The sequence below is a fragment of the Oratosquilla oratoria genome, chromosome 1 (assembly GCF_046742065.1).
Source record: "Oratosquilla oratoria isolate Oo_2021 chromosome 1, ASM4674206v1, whole genome shotgun sequence".
Lineage (NCBI taxonomy): Eukaryota > Metazoa > Arthropoda > Malacostraca > Stomatopoda > Squillidae > Oratosquilla > Oratosquilla oratoria.
The window spans coordinates 61,232,986-61,255,227 of NC_134777.1; the positions used below are offsets into that span (position 1 = coordinate 61,232,986).

General features: G+C 43.0%; 1 protein-coding gene across 5 annotated transcripts in view; it reads right to left on the reverse strand.

Annotated features, from left to right (window-relative positions):
* Window positions 1-22,242, reverse strand: part of LOC143032120 (uncharacterized) — a 447,989-nt gene that overhangs the window by 37,575 nt on the left and 388,172 nt on the right. For all 5 annotated transcript variants that reach the window (XM_076196657.1, XM_076196747.1, XM_076196609.1 and 2 more), the window contains exon 4: window positions 21,478-21,618. In XM_076196657.1, the coding sequence (XP_076052772.1) occupies window positions 21,478-21,618 (141 nt within the window). The remainder of the gene's footprint in view (window positions 1-21,477; window positions 21,619-22,242) is intronic.

Here is a 22,242-nt window from a genome sequence, read left to right on the forward strand (position 1 = left end):
CGATTGTACATACGGGTAGTAACGATGTAGGTAGGGTGAGATCAGAGGAGCTTGTTCGGAATTACAAGGTCCTCCTTCAGGAGATGAAGGAACGTGGGAGCCGTCACGTAGTCTGTGGGATCCTCCCGAGGATCTACGCAGGTTCGTGTTGGAACAGTAGAGCCATAGGGATCAATGATAGGATATCGCAGTTGTGCACACAATTGGGATACCACTTTCTTGATCCTTGGTATCTCTTTTCTAGGCGCCATGACCTTTACGCTTCTGATGGGATCCACCTTACCCGCAGAGGCAAAGATGTTCTTACAAACCTCATTGTGGGAGTTTGTAATGAACCAGCTCCTTTTTTAGGGTAGAAGGCCAAAGGGAAGGGGAAATAGAATGTACTTGGGAAAACAGTGTAGAGTATAGCATTAATGTAGAACAATGTACCAGTATAGGACAAAATATAATTTTAGGATATAATGTCGCTAGAGGACGAAATGTCACATTAGGATATAATGTCATAGGACAAAATGTCGCAATGGGATATAATGACAGTGGAGGACAAAAGATCACGATGGGAAGTAATGATAGTGGAGAACAAAATATCACGATAGGATGTAATGATAATGGAGGAGAAAATATCACGGTAGGATATAATGTCATTGAAGGCCAAAATGTAATTTTAGGAAGGGATACCGGACAGAATGTCAATGAAGGCCAAAATATCATGATAGGATGTAATATCGCTAGAGGACGAAATGACACATTAGGATGTAATGTCTTAGGACAAAATGTCACAATGGGATGTAATGACAGTGGAGGACAAAAGATCACGATGGGAAATAATGATAGTGGAGAACAAATTATCACGATAGGATGTAATGATATGGAGGAGAAAATATCACGGTAGGATATAATGTCAGTGAAGAACAAAATATAATTTTAGGAAGAGATACCGGACAGAATGTCAATGAAGGCCAAAATATCAAGATAGGATGTAATGACAGTGGAAGACAAAAGATCACGATGGGATGTGATTATAGTGGAGGAAAAAATATCACGGTAGGATATAATGTCACTGGAGGACAAAATATAATTTTAGAAAGGGATGCCGGACATAATGTCACTGAACGACGGGAGGCCGGCGTGAATCACGGTGACGTAGGGGGACAAAATGTACAAAATAGATCGGATGACCGTAATCGACCAGATGTCCGTGATGGGGGAAATGTTAATTTTGATAGGAGAAATGTTAATGAGGCATTGAATGTCAATGAAGGACCAAATAATAATAATATAGAGCAAGGCATAAATAAAAAACAAAATGATAATATAAGACATGATATTGAAACTCAAAATGTGTCAAAAAGAAATAATCAGGAGTTTCTTAAAACTATGTACTTTAATGCTCGTAGTATTAGGAACAAATTTCAAGAAATACAGGCGTATGTCAAAAGCGAAAATCTCGATATGATAGGAATAACTGAGACATGGTTAAATGGTACAGAGTTCGAAGCTGAATTTAATATTGCGGGATTTAAACACTTTCATCAGGATAGAAACCACAAGAAAGGTGGGGGTGTTCTATTGTACGTTAAAAACAATGTTCATGCTTGTGTTTTAGAGAAAGTGAAACAGGATGCATATGACAGTTTGTGGGTTGAGTTAACCCAAACAAATGGACAAAAAAATGAATATAGGTGTAATATATAGGCCAAAGACATTATCATTAGCAGACGACAAACTGTTATTTCAAGAACTGTCTAGTTTCTGCAACCGGGATTTATTGATAATGGGTGATTTCAATTTTACTGACATTGATTGGATGACCCTTGAACATGGCCATATAGGTAGTCGCTTGATTGATTTTCTTGGTGACAATTACTTAATTCAGCATGTAAAAGAGCCCACAAGATATGGAAACTTACTCGATTTATTGATCACTAGCCGCGAAAGCATGGCAACTGATGTAGAAGTCGGTGAATCTGTTGCAAATAGCGATCACAACTTAGTCAGATTCAAACTCCTAAACAATTTTAGAATAGATACTTGTGCTTCTAAAATACCCGATTTCAGTAAAGCTCAGTTCATAGAACTACGTCAGGAGCTTCAGCTTACAGATTGGGAGGAAAAATTAAACGAAAGGCCTGTAGATCAGATGTGGGAAATATTTCAAAATACGCTCACTAAGATGATTCAAACTTACATTCCTTTTAAGGACAGACGTCCCCCAAATCAGGCTCGCCCAAAGTGGCTCGACAAAGAAACTGAAAAAAGTATTGCTAAAAAGAGACAGGCTTATAAGAAATATAAGTGCTCGGGTGCATCTAATGACTATGAAAGTTATGTATCAATACAGAGAGATTTAAAAAAGACAATAAGAAAAAGAAAACGACAATACGAAATGAACATCGCTGAGAAATCCAAAGAGAATCCCAAAGAATTCTATAGTTACATTAGAGATAAAAAGGTTGTTAGGAATCACATTGGTCCACTATTATCTGCTGACGGTCAACTTGAATATTCAAATGAAGGAATGTGCAATCTCTTAAACAATTACTTTAGCTCGGTATTCGTAAACGAAACACCTCAAAGTGAATTCCAAACTGAAACCTGTGAAAAGTCTGGGGTAAACTTACTCACTACGGTAAATATAACAAAAGAAACAATTAAAAGGTGTATAGACAAACTCAAAGTTAATAAAACACCAGGGCCTGACGGTTGGCATCCAAGAATCTTAAAGGAAATGAAAAATGAGATTGTTGTTCCATTAGAAATTATTTTCAAGAAATCCATCATATCCGGAGATGTCCCAAGAGAATGGAAGCTAGCTAACGTTACTCCCATATTCAAAAAAGGTGACAAAAAGAAACCAAATAACTATAGGCCTATTAGTTTGACTTCGATCGTAGGAAAAATAATGGAAACTATCATCAGAGATGCTATCGAATATCATTTAGAAAGTAACCGTTTGATAAATGATAGCCAACATGGTTTCAGACGGAAACGTTCTTGCGTGACTAACTTACTCGAATTCTACAACACAGTTGTCTCGAATTATGACAAAAGAAACAATATAGATTTAATATATCTAGACTTTGCAAAAGCTTTTGATACCGTCCCACACGAAAGACTACTTACTAAATTAGCTTTGCATGGAATAAGTGGTAGCCTATTAGGTTGGACTAGTAATTGGTTGAAAGGTCGAAAACAGAGAGTTGTTTTAAATGGAAAAACTTCTGGATGGAAAAGTGTTGCAAGTGGAGTTCCTCAGGGTTCCGTTCTTGGGCCACTTCTATTCATAGTATATATAAATGATATAGACCATGGACTAAAATCTACTGTTTCCAAATTTGCTGATGATACAAAACTGTGCGGAGTGGCAAATAATCACTCAAACCAATTAGATATTCAAGAAGATTTAGATAAATTACAGCAATGGTCTGAAAAGTGGCTAATGAAATTTAACACAAGTAAATGCAAGGTAATGCACATAGGTAAAAATAACAGCAAGTACGATTACAAGTTATTTGGAAATTCGTTAACAAAAGTGGATAGTGAAAAAGATCTCGGCGTAATTATCAGTAACGACCTCAAATCATCCAAGCAGTGTATTTCAGCCTCTGAGAAAGCAAATAAGATTCTGGGATTGATTGCGCGATCTTTTGATTTCAAAAGTCCATCACTCATTAACAAGCTATATAAATCGTTAGTTCGTCCACATTTGGAATATGCTGTTTCCGTATGGTCACCGAATCTCATTAAAGACATTGACAGACTGGAAAAAGTACAACGGCGAGCCACAAAACTGATTCCAAATATCAAAAATAAATCATACGAAAATCGACTTAAGCACATGAATCTGTTTTCCCTAAAAAAGCGTAGACTCAGAGGTGACTTGATACAGGTCTTTAAGATTTTAAAGGGAATTGACAACATCAAAAGTGACCAAATTTTCACATTGAATGAGAATCAGACAAGAAACAATGGTCTCAAACTGTCCGGAAATAGATTCAATTTGGAAGTAGGTAGAAACAACTTTGACAACCGTGTAGTTAATGAATGGAATAAACTTCCTGCACAGGTAGTGCAATGTAGTTCAGTTCGAAGCTTTAAGAATCATTTAGATAAATACCTAAGTAAGATGCTGTAATTATTATAATTCATGTTATATTATTTGTTTTTGTTTTATAATTTGTCTGTCTGATTTTCATTTATTATTAGTTATATGTCAATTTATTATCATTTACTACTTACCTGTTTGTTTGTTATTCAACTATACCAATGCATTTATTTATGTATTTTAATTGTTATTTACATTGTTATAGTTTTAATTTATTATTAATATGATTTTTTTTTTTTTTTTTTTGCATCCGACCTAGATTTGGATAAAAAGGTCTCCTGTCGGCATGCTTTGCCTTTGTAATCCTTTGTTACTCCTCAACGACTCGTATACACATGTTTTCATGTTCTTTTTTTAATCCTTTATGATGTAGTTGAAAATCATTATATTAGGTAATGTTATAAATATATCAAGTAATATCATACTAAAGGTGTTGCAATGTTAGATTAACGCTGGCCAGTGCCTTGGCTGCTAGGAGGATATAAGACTCCATTATCGTGTATTCTGATTGGGTTCCGCACCACTGCATTGCCCATGATGACAACTATATAGATTAGATCTTGTCACACACGTTAGTCACTCTTGTTCATGGCCTCTCTTGTAACAGTTTCTCTGTTAAGAGAGATAATTAGAGTCCTTTGAGTACTGCAAGGTCAGAGTAGATTGGCGGCCGCCAGGGTTGTAAGATTAGTGTCACCCGGTACAGAGGAGGCTAACCAGGATGGGTGGGCTTAATTGCGATGAGTTTATGGACATGAGCCCCAAATATAGGGGCTTGTAGATGTAGTAATCATCATACACCATTCTCGAGTCTTAATCTCCCGCCTACTCTCTCCTTTGCTTTCCTCTGCTTTCTCTCTCACTCACAATTTCCTTTGCCAGATGTGTTGTATTTTTTGTTTATTGTTTTTATTTTTCATTACTGTTTTTTTCTTTTAAATTAGTTTCGTTCTCCTGTTCGTTTTGCGAATCTTCCATTTTACTTTTTTTACCAGAGGTCGGTACGGATTTAAGGAATCTATGACAAGTTTGTGTTATCACTGTCCGATGCGTTACAATGGTAAAGCATGCTTACAAGAAAAAAAACTTTGTCTAAAACAAGGTTGGTTGCACGCAAGATATTACGAGAACAGACGGCACAATATGGTTGGATTAAAAAATAATCTATGTTGCAGATATGGCTGATGAATATGACATTTATATATTTTTTCAAAACTAAACCCGAAATCTTATCTTACGGTGCTATTTTTCAGCTTAACATACCTCAGGATTGTCGGCCAAGTTTGGGACTCGGTTATTATACTGGTGATAGTACTATATGGACATCGAAGCCTTTATTCCATGTGTGACGTTTTGCTAATCGGGTTTTTATCAATTATTTGATGAAACCCAAGCAATCAAAACGTTTGTTTTAACATGGTTTCTTTGATTTTTGTCGGCACTTGCCTATTTTCAAAATTTCAACATCCTAAGCTCCACTTGGAGGTGCATTCTTGAGGGGTTGTCACTTGGTTCCCGGATAGTGTTCAATACTTTTGTCAACTTTTTTTTCAATTAAGGAGAACTGATAATAGGAGACTGTCCCTTTTCTTACTTCTCTTCCTCTTCACCTCCTCTTTCTTCTCACCTCTTCTTTCTACACTTACTCCTATTCCCCCTCTTCCACCCCCTTCTCTTCCACCTTCTCTTCCACCTCCTCTTCCACCCCCTTGTCTTCCACCCCCTTCTCTTCCAGTCCCTTCTCTTCCACCCCCTTCTCTTCCAGTCCCTTCTCTTCCACCCCCTTCTCTTCCACCCCCTTCTCTTCCACCCCCTTCTCTTCCACCTCCTTCTCTTCCACCTCCTTCTCTTCCACCCCCTTCTCTTCCAACCCCTTCTCTTCCAACCCCTTCTCTTCCACCCCTTCTCTTCCACCCCTTCTCTTCCACCCCTTTTTCTTCCAACCTTTTTTCTTCCACCCCTTCTCTTCTTCTTCCTCCTATTCCTCTTCCTTCTCTTCCTCTTCTTTCTCTTTCTTTTCCACACCTTATCTTCCTCCACACCTCTTCCTCCTCTTTTTTTTTCCTACTCTCCATCTTCCACTCCCTCCTCTTCCAGCTCCTTCTCTCCCTCCTTCTCGCCTATCATCATCTCTCCATCTCCTCTTCCTCCTCTTCTTTCTACTCCTACTCCTCTTCCTGTTAGTCATGGACAGAAAATATTTTATCCTCGTCTTCGTTTAATACTCTTCCTTTTTTTTTCTTTCTGATTTCTGATTTCTGCTTTCTCTATAGGGCCAATTACGCAGTCAAACGGTTTGTCAAACGAATTTTTGAAGTGACGTTTGACCGTGTGAATGATGGGGTATCTGGTTGTCAAACGCGTTTGTCAAACGTGCTTGACAAATATGTTTGACAACCAAATGCCCCATTCAGACGGTCAAATATCACTTAAAACATTTGTTTGACAAACCGTTTGACTGTGTAAATGGCCCTTCTCTATCACTACAAACACCACCGCATCCTTTTTCATCTTCTCTTCTCCCTCTTCCTCTTCCTATATATTCATCCTCCTCGTTATATCTCTTATCTTATATACAACTCTTCCTTTTTCTCTTCCTCTTTGTCTTTTTTCTCCTCTTCCTTCTCCTCTTCCTTCTCTTCCTTCTTCTCTTCCTTCTCCTCTTCCTTGTCCTCTTCCTTGTCCTCTTCCTTGTCCTCTTCCTTGTCCTCTTCCTTGTCCTCTTCCTTGTCCTCTTCCTTGTCCTCTTCCTTGTCCTCTTCCTTCTCTTCTTCCTTCTCTTCTTCCTTCTCCTCTTCCTTCTCCTCTTCCTTCTCCTCTTCCTTCTCCTCTTCCTTCTCCTCTTCCTTCTCCTCTTCCTTCTCCTCTTCCTTCTCCTCTTCCTTCTCCTCTTCCTTCTTCTCCTCCTCCTCTTCCTTCTCCTTTTCCTTCTTCTCCTCCTCCTCCTCCTCCTCCTCCCTCTCCTTCTCCTCTTCCTTCTCCTTTTCCTTCTCCTGTTCATCCTCCTCTTCCTTCTCCTTTTCCTTCTCCTGTTCCTCCTCCTTTTCCTTCTCCTGTTCCTCCTCCTTTTCCTTCTCCTGTTCCTCCTCCTCTTCCTTCTCCTTTTCCTTCTCCTGTTCCTCCTCCTCTTCCTTCTGTTTTGTCCTCTTTTCCTCCTCCTTGTCCTCTTTTCCTCTTTTCCTCCTCCTCCTCCCACGATGTTCTCATCCTCTCTATCTGATGACGACCCCCTCAACTGAATAATATAATATCTTTTGTTGTAACCTGACGGCAACAAATCTACCAAACACTTGGTTATATTACATGGACCTTTCATAGAAAATGTAAACAAGGGGTAGATGGCGTAGGGTATCTCACAGAAAATGGAATGTCATAGCGAAAGAAAACGGAACCGTCATGCGCACTGAAGGCACCACCCTATAGAAAACGAGATGTCATGGCATTTGATTGCATCGCTCGCCCTTGGCTCCCATTATTTGTCTTCTTTTTCTCTTCGGCGCAAGAGCTAACTATTGGCGAAATAGGGTTCCCTAGTGTCGTCTAAGACGGTCCTCATACTATTTCGAAGGGTCACCCAGCGAAAGTCAGGACGAAATGTATTATGTGTCATTAAGACATTTAGCTACTTCTGTATTGGTATGCCTCCAGGCGATTTCATTCATCTGTGTGGCACCTCTTCTTATCAAAGGGATTATACTTATCTATTTATTTATTTTTAGTTCTTGAATAATAATTGACCAGCTCTTGCAATTTCTTTACAATCCTTTCCGGTACTTATATTGTGTAAGGTACCGTGGATGGACGTTTCTTTCACTTCCTCCCGCCTTCACTCCCTCCCTCCTTCCCTCCTTCCTTCCTTCCTTCCTTCCTTCCTTCCCTCCTTCCTTCCTTCCCTCCTTCCCTCCTTCCCTCCTTCCCTCCATCCTACTTTCCTTCCTCATTTCTTTTTTCCCTCCTCCCTCCCTCCTTTTTTCCTTCCTCCCTTCCTTCCTCCTTCCTCCATTACTCATCCCACCTTCACTCCCTCACTTCCTCCCTCACTGCTTCCCTCACTCCCGTCTTCACTCCCTCCCTCACTCCCGTCTTCACTCCCTCCCTCACTCCCGTCCTCACTCCCTCTCTTCAGCCTTCACTCCCTCCCTCCCGCCTTCACTCCCTCCCTCCCGCCTTCACTCCCTCCCTCCCGCCTTCACTCCCTCCCTCCCGCCTTCACTCCCTCCTTCCCACCTTCACTCCCTCCTTCCCGCCTTCACTCCCTCCTTCCCACCTTCAATCCCTCCTTCCCACCTTCACTCCCTTCCTCCCGCTTTCACTCCCTCCTTCCCGCCTTCTCTCCCTCCCTTTCGCCTTCTCTCCCTCCCTCCTCCCTTCACTCCCTCCCTCCCTCCCTCCCGTCTTCACTCCCTCCCTTCCCCCTCCTTCCCTCCAGTCTTCACTCCCTCCTTCCCGCCTTTACTTCTCCCTCCCTCCCTCCCTCCCTCGTTCGTTCGTTCGTTCGTTCGTTCGTTCGTTCGTTCCTTCCTTCCTTCCTTCCTTCCTTCCTTCTTTCCTTCCTTCCTTCTTCCTTCCCTCCCTCCTGCCTTCCTTCCTTCCTTCCTCCTTCCCTCCCTCCTGCCTTCCTTCCTTCCTTCCTTCCTCCTTCCCTCCCTCCTTCCTTCCTTCCTTCCTCCTTCCCTCCCTCCTTCCTTCCTTCCTTCCTTCCTCCTTCTCTCCCTCCTGCCTTCCTTCCTTCCTCCTTCCCTCCCTCCTGCCTTCCTTCCTTCCTTCCTCCTTCCCTCCCTCCTGCCTTCCTTCCTCACTTTCTTCCTTTCCTCCCTCATCCCCTTTCTTACTCTTAAAAATTTCTCCTTATCTCTCTACTCCCTTCTCTCCCTAATCCTCTCTCCCTTCATTCTCCTTTTCTCTTTCTTCTGTCCCATCTCCTCTCCTGTGTCCTCCCTCTCCTCTCCTTATCTTTTCCTCTCCTTCCCATTTCTCCTTATTAATTTTTTATCTTTCATCTTCTTTTATTCAAATTCCTTTTATAACGCAACAGATGTTACTAGACAGAAGAGAGATAGACAAAATTCGGCCCGTGTTGGTCAGAGGCGAAAGATGTTTGATTGTGAAGATTGACCGCTCTCTAACCAACCCAGATCCTTGATGGCGGCTCACTGTGTTAGATCTCGCCGCTAAAAGGCTTTATCAGGAGAGGTCCTAAGCAATAGATTCAGCTACCAGAGCTATTATGAAGAATGGCCCTAATGGGGTGATAAATATGGATGAAGAATGGCTCATGTTTTGCTGTTGCCACCTGCTCTTCTCTTTTTCTCTCTCCTTTTTCTTGAACAGGTGTGAACACCTATGGAGAAATATCCATGAAAAAAGCTGGGGAGGTGGAGGTGGAGAGAGAGGAGAGGTGGTGGGAGGGGAATATGGAGAGAGAGGGGAGGTGCAGAGGGAAGAGGAGGTGTGGAGGAGGCGGATACTCTGTTTTTGTCCATCCCATGACCACCGGAAGCTACACAAGACCCATTTAGACGATCACCTTTCATTAGTGTCCTGGTTCTCTACACCTCAACTCCTACTCCTACTACTTCTCCTCCTACTCCTCCTCCTCCTACTCCTCCTCCTCCTACTCCTTCTCTTCCTACTCCCCCTCCTCCTACTCCTCCTACTCCTCCTCCTCCTTCTTTCTTCTCCTCCTTCTTTCTTCTCCTCCTTCTTTCTCCTCCTCCTCTTCTTTCTCCTCCTCCTCTTCTTTCTCCTCCTCCTCCTTCTTCTTTCTCCTCCTCCTCTTCTTTCTCCTCCTACTCCTTCTTCTTTCTCCTCCTATACTTTCTCCTTTCTTCTCTACTTTCTCCTACTCTACTTTCTCCTACTTTTTCTCTACTTTCTCCTACTTTTTCTCTACTTTCTCCTCTACTTTCTCCTACTTTCTTCTCTACTTTCTCCTACTTTCTTCTCTACTTTCTCTTCTTCCACTTTGTCACGTCCTTAACGTGAATAGAATCCTGTGGTTGTGCTGGGTCACGACCTTGTGTGAATAAAGTCTCCTGTTTGTAATTGAAAGGCACGCCTTGAGTGAATATATGTTTTGAATTGTGTTGTATTCCTTAATGTATAAATATATATTTCTGTAAATATTGAGCATTGCACAATACCCGTCTGTTGGAGCGCGCCCCATTACGTATTATCAGATGACGCCAAGCTCAGAAACGTAACATAATTTGGCGGGAAAAGCTCGCTCTGCTTTCCCATTGGCTGAAGGTCTTTAAACTACCGCTTCAGTAACATTTTGCCATACTTGAAACGTCGGCTCCCATTCACAGAGTATAAAAGAAAGGAGAGAGAGACCCGAACAGAGACAAGAGAGAGACCAGAGACAGATTTAGAACGAGAAAAGAACCGAGAAAAGAACCGAGAAGACAAGAAAAGAAGCAGAAACCTTGGGCAATCTGAGTCTACATAGAAATTATTTTATATTCGTCGATTGCAACTCCGTTAAACAAGCCATTTAAACCACAACTATTGCCCATCTGCAAGCAAAGTGTTCAGCCCTCGTATTTTCCTGAAGTGGTTCGGACATTCTCCAGATTGCTGCTGGTCCACGAGCGACTCGACATTGTTATTTTCTCAATTACGAAACATCATCAAATATCTGACGTGTTCCCGACTGCAGAAGCTTCCCCTACCAGAAGAACTAGCAGAAGCTTCCTCTACCAGAAGTTATCGTACATAATCTTCACCTCTAACTACCTATTTGTCCCCCGAGATCGTTGATGCGACATAAAGCAACCGGTATCAAGACTAGTCTACACTATAATCAAGACTTCGTTTCACCCACCTGTTCTTACGTGCTTCCAACAAAAGCACACTCAACGATTACTTGGCAAATAATATAATAAGATTATTTCATGTCATATGTAATATGCTGTTATTATTCTGTGTTCATTTATATTGTGTTATTTTTGCTCGTGTAATAAAATTTTAATCTTAACGAAGAGTTTAATTATCCTACCTGAACTCTGTCATTCGTCCGAACTGCGCACGGCCTTAATATTTTTTCGTGCCGCGACTAGCCTGGCCCATAGATGCGTCATGACACAACTCCATTTACTTCTCCTCCTCCTCCTCCTCTTCCCTCTTCTATTTTACTTTCTCTTTTTATTTTTTTATTTTTTCGTCCACCAACTCCTTCTGCTCCCCTATTCCAATATCTCTTTTCCTCTTTCTCCTCTTACTTTTTTCTCCTTCCTTATTTTCCTCCTCTTCCTTTTTTCCTCCTTTTCATTTTTTCTTCCTCCTTTTTTCTCTTCATTTTCCTCCTTTTTTCTCCTCTTCCTTTTTTGTCCTCCTCTTCCTTTTTTCTCCTCCTTCCTTCTTTTCCTTCTCTTCCTTTTTTCCTCTTCCTTCTTTTCTTCCTCCTTCCTTCTTTTCCTCCTCCTTCCTTCTTTTCCTCCCTTTTCCTCCTCCTTTTCCTCCTTCCATCTTTTCCTCCTTCTTCCATCTTTTCCTCCTCTACCTTCTTTTCCTTCTCTCTTATTTTTCTCCTCTTCTTTTCCTCCTCCTTCCTTCTTTTCCTCCTCTTCCTTTTTCCTCTTCCATCTTTTCCTTCTCTTTCACCTTTCCCTCCTCCCCCGTTTTTCTTCCTCTTTCATCTTTTCTTCCTCTTTCTTTTCCCCCTCTTTCTTCTTTTCCCCCTCTTTCTTCTTTTCCTCCTCTTTCTTCTTTTCCTCCTCTTCTTTCCCCCCTCTTTCTTCTTTTCCCCCTCTTTCTTCTTTTCCCCCTCTTTCTTCTTTTCCCCCTCTTCCTTCTTTTCCTCCTCTTCCACGCCATCCTGCTGCTCCCCTATTTCTATTACTCTTTTCCTCTTTCTCCTCCTCTTCCTTTTTTTCTTCCTCCACTTCTTCCCTTTGTTCCCCTCCTATTTCTTTCTTTTCCTCATTCTTTTTCTTCTTCTCTTTCTCTTCATCTTCCATTTCCTCCTCCTATTCCTTCTTTTCTTCTGTATCATCATTCTCTTTTCACTCCTCTTCCTCCTCCTCCTCTTCCTCCTCCTCCTCTTTTTTTTTTATATCTTCACATCATCCGTAACTTCCCTCTCCTGCTCCTCCTTTTCCTTTTCTTTTCCTTTTTCTTTTCTTTTTCTTTTCTTTTCCTCCTCTTCCTCCCTCTCTCCTTCCCTTCCGCATCCTCCTCACTTCAAAGTTCTCCCTTCCGTATGAATCCCCTACTCATTTCTTTCTCCCTCCAAGTACCCTTTACCCCACAAGACAACTCCTTCCCGTCATACCTCAGTCTATTCGAACCTGAAGTGTGTTTGTCCCCTTCTCACCCATTTCCCATACAGTGCCCTTTCACTTCCTCTTCTACCCTCCGATTCCTTTTCTAACTTCCGTTTAACTAAGGGAAAATCGAAGGACTCTATTGATGTTAAACGCCTCCTGGCTTGAGTTCACCGTTGTTTTGTGTTCAAGTGATTCTGAACACGCAGACACGTGTTTTCGGAAGCATCACACGCACACCGCCACGGGTGGAACAACAGCGCGGTGAGAGATGTGGCAACATTCTGTTTACATGGTGAAATGGACTCGGTGGGTCGGAGAGCTTGAATGGCCATCCACCTGGATTTACTACGAAGTAAACAAGCGATAGTGTCATGTCTTATGAGTCCTGGAACATGCTACAGCCTTTATAATTGAGGCAACTGTATCCTGTATGTATATATAATGGAACAGAATGGACGGATAGAGGGATGTAACAGGTCAGCTGATTTCTATCAACGTTGTAACTAGAGGCAGCTGTACTTGTATATACATTGTTTTATCTTTCTATGATATAAATAATTACACTGTTGCCACATTTCATAAATGCCGACGGCAATTGCTGATGTTTGTGGATGTAACGATTTGTTTTCAGTAAAGCGGCCCATACACGATCAATTATATTGCGCAATTTCATTGTCAATTCAGAGTATTGACAATGAAATTGCGCAATATAATTGATCGTGTATGGGCCGCTTAATATGAATTCTGCCTACAATAATCGCAAATCAAATGGCTTGTTCCACTTAACTTCTTTGACATGCAAGTGTTATGGGCGGGATATCTATCTCCCATCTCCTCCCTCCGACCTTTGATTCTCTCCTCCGCAAACACATAAAACTAAATTCGTGTTAGCTCGAAAGAAACAAAAAGGTCATCAAGCGTGTACCGAGCACCTTATGCTAACTTTCGATTTCACTTCAAACACTTCTTACCTCGGAAGGACCCCCTCCCCCATTTTTAGGGGAGAGAGAATGGAGAGGATGGAAAGAGGAAAGAGAAAGGAATATTCGTGACTATTATTCAGTTCTTCTCCTTTTTCTTTTATTCATGAGACTGGAATGGTGGACGCCTTTTAGCAGTCTGAAATGAGATGACCCCCACAAGTGCCAGTTTTGTGTTTTCTAATTTGCAGTTCCCACCATTATCGTCAGATCTATTACCATGCCTGAGCGGAGAGTCTGCTAGACAGAGTGACGAAATATTCACTCTCTCTCGCGCTGCTCCCACTACATCCTCCCTAACCCCCATATATCCTTCCTCCCTTCTCTCCTTCCCTCCCGTCTCTCCCTCCCTCCTGTCTCTCCCTCCCTCCCTTCTCTCCCTCCCTCCCTTCTCTCCCTCCCGTCTCTCCCTTCCTGCCTTTCGTTGCTTTCTTTTCTCTTCCTCCATTCCTTCCTCCTCTCTCTCCCTCCCCTTTTCACACCCTCCTCTCCTCCCTCTTTCCTCTTCTCCCTCTTTCCTCTTCTCCCTTCCTTTTCTTCTCCCTCTCTACTCGTCTCCCCCCTCCTCCACTCTCGCTCTCTCGCTCTCTCGCTCCCTCGCTCCCTTTCTCGCTCCCTCGCTCCCTCGTTCTCTCCCTCTTTCTCTCTCTCTCTCTCTCTCTCTCTCTCTCTCTCTCGCTATATCTGTGTACATGTGTATGCGTGGGCTTGTGTGTGTGTGTGTGTGTGTGTGTGTGTGTGTGTGTGTGTGTGTGTGTATGTGTATGTGTATGTGTGTATTTGTCTGTGTGCGTGCGTGCGTGCGTTCATGTGTGTGTGTGTGTGTGTGTGTGTGTGTGTGTGTGTGTGTGTGTGTGTGTGTGTGTGTGTGCATGTTTGTGTGTGTGCGTATGCGTGCGCGAGCGCGAGCATACGCATGGTTGGGGACAAACGAAACGTGTTTCTTTGTATATTTATTTCAATGTAACAGCACAGCGCGTTGCTCCGTAATGTGACCGTAAGCCTACAGGTAATCAAGTGTGTATTTCACTTAGTTACTATGCCTGAACTCTAGAGTAAACACATTTTTTTGCGTCATCGAGCATAAGGTTCAATTGACCCCCATTGTACTTTGACCTGTGTGTGTGAATGTCTGCGAGAGCGTGAGAGAGTGAGAAAACGTGTGAGTGCGTCTAAGCGCGTTTGAGTATACATCAATATATGTGTGAGTACGTGGGCGTGCGTAAGTTATCATTCGTATGAACGAAAGTATGAGAGGTTGATCAGGTTGTAGACAACGATTGACAAGCTTCGATTGGTTTTGGATAACTTGCTCTCAATTCCTCTCTATCTCTTCCTGTCTATCATTCAGCCTGTCTGGCTGTCTGTCTCTCTGCCTGGCTGCGTCCAGCTTTGTTACTTCGCGTCTGTCTGTCTGTGTGTTTGCTTTACTGCCTGACTGAATGGCTGTGCACCTTCCTGGCTGTGAGCGTGTCTGGTTGTGTACTAGTTTGTGTGCGTCATCATATCTGTCTGTGCGTGTGTGTGTTTGTGTTGGGGAGAGGGTGGTGGTGGTGTTGTTATTGTTGTCGGTGATGAAGTTTCCAAACGAACGAAACCAAATATTTCCAGATAGATTTTGTGACTGTGAATCCATTTGGATCAAGAGCCTTGAACAAACCTGTTGAGATAAACAAGAGGGCCGTTCCTTGTATGAGCCGTTGTAGTTACAAGTCCACACGTGGGGCAGTCCACTTTCTGGGCCTGAAGTGGACCAGGGGGGGTGGGCGTGTTCGGCGTCACCAGATCCTGTGCACCTCAAGGTGGTGACCTCATTGGGGTACCTCGTTTTCCCATACATGGAACTCATGGCAACTCACTCATTCGTTCACACTCCCTCGCTCGTCCACTCAATCAATCACGTTCTTTCCCTCGTTTTTTTTTTTACTCGTTTTTCCTTGCCCTTTCCCCTTTCTTTTCTCTTTCCTTTTCTTTCTTTTTCTTCTTCCTTTTCTTCCCTCTCCTTTCTCCTTTCTTTCTCATTCTCTCTCTCTCCTGTTTCTCCTTTCTCTTCTCTCGCTCCCTCTCCCTCTCGTTCCCTTTCCGACTCGCTCCCTCTCTCGCTCCCTTTCTCACTCCCTCTCTCGCTCCCCCCCCTCTCTCTCTCTCTCTCCCTCTCTTGCCCCCTCTCTCACTTCCTCTTTCTCTCGCTCCCTCTCTCTTACTCCCTTCTCACTCCTTGTCTCTCTCGTTCCCTCTCTCTCTTGGTGCCTCTCTTGCTCCCTGCCTCCCTCACTCCCTCTGTCTCTCGCTCCCTCTCTCTCTCTCGCCCCCTCTCCCACTCCTTTTTCGCTCCCTCTCTCGCTCCCTCTCTCGCTCCCTCTCTCGCTGCCTCTCTTTCTCACTGCCTCTCTCTCGCTCTCTCTCTCTCGCTACCCCTCTCGTTCTCTCTCGCTCCCTCCCTCGCTCCCTCCCTCCCTCTCTCGCTCCCTCCCTCTCTCGCTCCCTCCCTCTCTCGCTCCCTCCCTCTCTCGCTCCCTCTTTCTCTCGCTCCCTCTCGCGTTCCCTCTCGCTCCCTCCCGCGTTCCCTCTCTCCTGCGTTCCCTCTCTCTCGCGTTCCCTCTTTCGCTCCCTCTCTTGCTACCTCTCTCGCTCCCTCTATCTCTCGCTCCCTCTATTTCTTGCTCCCTCTATTTCTTGCTCCCTCTCTCTCTCGCTCCCTCTCTCGCTCCCCCTCTCTCTCTCTCGCTTCCTCTTTCGCTGCCTTTCTCTCTCGCTGCCTCTCTCTCTCGCTGCCTTTCTCGCTCCCCATTTCTCTCGCTCCCCATTTCTCTCGCTCCCTCTCTTGCTCTCTCTCTCTCTCGCTTCCTTTCTCTGTCGTTCCCCATCTCTCTCCATCTCTCCATCTCTTTCTCTTTCTCTTTCTTTCTCTCTCTCTCTCTCTCTCTCTCTCTCTCTCTCTCTCTATATATATATATATATATATATATATACTGTATATCTATCTATCTATATATATATATATATATATATATATATATATATATATATATATATATATATATATATACACATACATACAGTACTGGAAACATTATTATGGAGTTTTCTTATAACTCGACCCTTTCAAATTTTAAAGCAAGACCCTTGAGCAGCTCAAAATACTGTTTTATTTTGTTGAAGCTATAAGTACTCATTCCCTAGTACTTAGTTTGCGCACCTTTTGTTGAGAGAAGCTTCCGGACACGTCTAGGCAAACAAGAAATGTAAAGGGGCATTTATACGGTCAAACGGTTTGACAAACCCGGTTTGTCAAACAAGTGTTTAAAGTGATGTTTGACCGTGTGAATAGGGTATTTGGTTGTCAAACACGTTCGACAAACGTGTTTGACGACCAAATATCCCATTCACACGGTCAAACATCACTTCAAACACTTGTCTGACAAACCGGGTTTGTCAAAGTGTTCGACCGTGTAAATGGCCCTTAAGAGTGATACAACTTTATTTAGGTGAATGGAACCAATCATGTATTAGTTGCTATATGAGTTGAATTTTGTTTGTTATTGACATTTGATATATTTCGTCATTTAGTTCGTCCTACAAACTCTCAATTGGATTAATTTCCGCTGAATTTCCAGCCCATGGTAGCAACTGAGTACTATTCTGGGAACACCATGTCTTGACTTTCGTTACTGCTGGAAAATCCATGGCTCTTTTCCCTTGTTTGTGGTATAGGCGAGTTTCCAGGACTTTATTATATTTGTCTTGATTCATGGTGCCATCTACGATGTGTGGACGACACGTGCCATGCACTAAAATGGTCCCCACACCATAATTTTCTGAGGAAACTTGATGGGGGTCTTGTATTCTGACTTAAATTCCTCTCCAGCTCTCCGTTGGACAGTTTGGTCACGACCGTCGAGGACTTGGATGCTGCATTCACCAGGAAAACACCACCTGAAATAAAGTGAATCACAAAACCATTGGGAAAAGGTAAAGAATTTTATAAAGATTGTGAAATCTAGTAGAGCTTCAATAGAAATTCTAAAGAAAGTTCTTTTTTTGTGCAAATTTCATCTTAATTCGAATTCATTCTAATATCATATCAATCATATTAATATATTAATATCATAACATGATATTCATTCTAATATCATATTGATATCATAATATATTCATTCTAATATATTAATACAATTAATATATTCATTCTAATATCATACCAATATCATATTAACATATTAGAATGAATTCAAAATAAGATGAAATTTGCACACACAGAAAAAAAACTTTCTTTAGAATTTCTATTGAAGCACTACTAGATTTCAAAATCTTTATAAAATTCTTTACCTTTTTCCAACGGTTTTGTGATTTACTTTATTTCAGGTGGTGTTTTCCTGATGAATGCAGCATCCAAGTCCTCGACGGTCGTGACCAAACAGAATGCTTGAAAACCCGTATCAAGTTTCCTCAGACAATTATGGTTTGGGGGCCATTTGTCCAGTACTATCTATCCATTTATCAGGAATATCTTTTTCTCTATCTCTTTATCTCTTTCTCAATCTTGACTTCCTCATTCTCCCAGACTCCGAATGTGATTCTCTCTGACTGACTCTCTCTGACTCTGACTCTGACTCTCTCTGACTCTGACACTCTCTGACTCTGACTCTTTCTGACTCTCTCTGACTTTCTGACTCTGACTCTCTCTGACTTTCTGACTCTGACTCTCTCTCTAAATCTGACTCTCTCTCTAACTCTGACTCTGACTCTCTCTGACTCTGACTCTCTCTGACTCTGACTCTCTCTAACTCTCTGACTGACTCTGACTCTCTCTGACTCTGACTCTCTCTGACTCTGACTCTCTCTGACTCTGACTCTCTCTGACTCTGACTCTCTCTGACTCTGACTCTCTCTCTCTGACTTTGACTCTTTCTGACTCTCTGACTCTGACTCTCTCTTACTCTGACTCTCTCTTACTCTGACTCTCTTACTGACTCTCTCTGACTCTGACTCTCTTTGACTCACTCTGACTCTGACTCTGATTCTGTCTGACTCTGATTTCCTCTGACTCTGAATATCTGACTCTCTCTCTGTGACATTGACTCTGACTCTCTGACTATGACTCTGACTCTTGACACTCTTACTTTCGCTCTCTAGTTCACTCATTCACTCCCACACACTTAGTTTCTTTAACTTGTATGCTTACACGTGTGCATGCAAATCGTGTACAGTTTTAGATACACATATTTATGTACATTTACGGATAAGCAAACGCTTATGTAACTTCAAGTTCTTTTTCCTTCGCCTCTACCTGTCCCTCTCTCCCTCCCTCCCTCCCTCTCCCTTCCACCTTCTTCCAGCTGCTCCTTTATCATCCTCTTCTTCCTCACCTCACCTTTACGCCTTTCTCGTCTCTTCCCATTTCATCTTTACACTTCTTTTCCTTGCTCTTTGTCTTTCTTGCATCAATTGCATACCTCTTCCTATTCGTTATCTTGTTTTTCTTATTCGTCTACCCTCTCATTCTTCTTCTGTTGCTGCTAATGCTGCTACTATTACTACTGCTACTGCTACTACTATTACTATTACTATTACTGCTGCTGCTACTATTACTACTACTGCTACTACTGTTACTACTACTACTGCTCTACTGTTACCACCACTATTACTGCTATTACTATTACTGTTATTACTATTATTACTGCTATTACTATTACTGATATTACTACTATCACGGCTATTACTATTACTACGACTACTACTATTACTGCTGCTAACATTACTGTTATTACTATTACTGCTATTTCTATTACTACTATTACTGCTGCTGCTGCTATTACAGATATTACTGCCACTAGTGCTGCTGCTGCTACTGCCACTATTTCCTCTCATCTCCACCTCTTCATCCTTCCCTATTTCCCTTCCTTGTCTTTTTCCCTCCTCTTCTTTTCCATTCCCTATTGTTGTTGCTGCGGCTACTGATCCTCTTCCTCTTCCTTCTTCCTATTGTCATGCTCTTCTTCCTCCTCTTCCTTTTGCTCCTATTTCTGCTAATGTTCCTCCCCAATTCAGTCTACTTTGCCTGCAGCACTGGTGAGGGGGGGGGGGAGAGGGAGGGAGGGAAGAGGAGGAGGAGGAGGAGGAGGAGGAATGGCGTTGCAGAAGTGGAGAATGTTTCCCCCCTGAGGGTGCGTCTCGTCACCCTGAGGCAACGTCGACCTTTTCGCGATCTCGGTCTGCTACTACTCAAGCACCACCCAACACACCACCTGCGCCGTGACAGTACCTTCGACTTCGCCTTTACCGTGAGCACGATCCGAGCTCCTTTAGTATTGTGAGCCCTGTGTCTATCGTGAGGGTCCCTTATACTGTGAACACCTGTGCCGTGAACACCTGTGCCGTGAACACCTGTGCCGTGAACACCTGTGCCGTGAACACTTGCAGGACTGCTTAAGATTTTTGGGATCAATATTTGAAGGACCTTAGTGGCCCATCTACGGCCCAGAGTTGCGCAGTCTTCTTTCATGATAAAAGAAAATAATCATTCAGAATGAAATGCTGATTACTTTCAACTTGTATTTCTTCTTAAATTAATGATAAAAATATTTCCCTTTCCCTTTATTTTTCTTTGACTAACTTCTCTTTTCTCCCCTTCTTTTCCTATCTCTTTCTCTCTATTCTCCTCTTTCTGTTCTCCTTTCTGTTCTCCTCTTTCTCTCTAGTACTTATCTTTTCCTTCTCCTTTTATTTCCATCCTCCTTCTCCAATCCTTCTTCCTCCTCCTCTTCCCTCCTCTTCCTGTTCTTTCTTCTCTTCCCTCTTCCCTCCTCTTCCTGTTCTTTCTTCTCTTCTTAGTCTCCCTCCACCTATTTCTCCTCCCATGCCTCCTTTTCTTTTCTTCTTCCCTTATTATTTTCCTTGTTCTCCTTCCTCCTCTTTCTCCCCCTACTCTTCCTTTCCCAATTCCTCTTCTCCACATCTCTTCCTCCTCCTCCTCCTCCTCTTCGTCCAGTTTCTATTTTCTTCCTCGTTTTCCTCCTCCAGCTCGTGTTCCTCCTCCAGTGTGTCCTGATCTTGAACCTTTTGCTCGTCCTCCACAGACACCTCCTCCTCCTCATTGTCCTCATTATCTTCCTCCATCTCCTCCTCCTGCTTCTTCTCTTCCTCTTCCTTTTCCCCCTTTACCCCTCCTATTCCTATTCCTCTTCCCCTTCCTCTCCCTCCTTCTCTTCCTTCTCCAGTTCCCCATCCTCTTCCACCTACCCTCCTCCCTCTCTTCCCCCCCTCCTTCCCTCTTGGACACAGACGAGTAAAGGCCCGGAATGGTCTCCTACAGCGTTGTGGTGTTAACTCTCTCTAATGGCTTGGGGGAGGAGGGACTGAGTGGTGGAGGGAGGGGTGGAGAGAGAGAGAGAGAGAGAGAGAGAGAGAGAGAGAGAGAGAGAGAGAGAGAGGGATAGAGGGAGACAGGGAGGGGTGGAGGGAGGGAGAAGGAAGGGAGAGAGGGAGGGAAGTAGGAATGGAGGGAGGGAAGATGGAAAGGGATGGAAAGAGAGACAAAGGGAAGGAGGAAAGAAGGAGGGAGTGAAGGAGGCATGGAGGAAGAGGAGGAAGAGGAGGAGGAGCAGGAGGGGAAGAGGCACTCCTTCGAGGGACAAGAAGCTATAGCCTAATCTTGATTAACCTCTCCTTCGTGGCGACAGGCACTGTTCCTTTGATGTCTGCCACGACCTGGCTCTTCTGTTCATTTCAATAGTATCCCATAAATAGTAACGAGGTGAAGGCATTGTAAGAGAATCATAAATATTGTAACTCAAATTTCATAAAGAAAAAAGAAAATAGGTGAACGAGGAAAACGTGCTCATAGTGTTACATGGACAAAGAAAAATTGACTAAAGAATATATATATATATATATATATATATATATATATATATATATATATATATATATATATATATATATATAATAATATTCTCGTAAATGCTATTGTGTAAAAAAAATCGTATTCTATTAATAGATGTGGGTGGAGCTTTGGTCCTGTACGTGGGAGGGGGCCTGACGAAAATGGGCGGAGCCTAACAAAAGTGGGAGGGGCTTCAGTGTTCGACTACCGTGAAGCTCAAAATACAACACTAACCTGAAGAGCGTCGAAGTCCAGAAACGGCGTGGAGGATGCGGAAGGGGTGTGGGAGGTGCTGTTGGTGGCGGATCCGGGTCCGGGTGGAGGGGTGAGGGGATCCGAGGAGATCCGAAAAGGGGGCCACACCAAACTGCTCCTCTGCAAAAGTAAAGAGAATTAAAAAGATAAAATATATATATACATAATAATAAAATGCATACATAGATATACCAAAGGCTTTTTCCTCCTTACAAGGGAGGTAGCCAAAAAACAAAGGCATAGAAACCACTCCCACCCATTCCGTCCCTAACATACTCCACTACCCTCCACCCTCTTCCCTCCCTCTTATTTTGGCACCTCCTGGATGACGGGTTATCCCTGCATCTCACCCACAGCACTGGGTCAGATGCAGTGTAGTAAGACGCTGTACATCCACAGCAAGGCCGCTTCATTAAATCGGCGACCTCCCCTCTCCGTCCCCTCCTGCAGAAAAGAAGACGGGGGGAAATCCCTTCGGGCTGCGTCAATTTATTTCTCACATATACTCCCTCACCCACCATCCCCCACCCACTCCCCCTCATGCATCACAGCATCATCCATACACAACCATTCTCCACTCACCCCTATCTTCTGTCCTCTCCCGTCCTTCCTCAACAGATATAGACAGAGACAGATAGAGATAGACAAATAAATCTAATGATTTTATTTATTTTGGTGAGTCCCGTCATTATACATTAACTGAATAAAACCGTCTGACGCTAACCAGCTTCGAATTGAAAATAT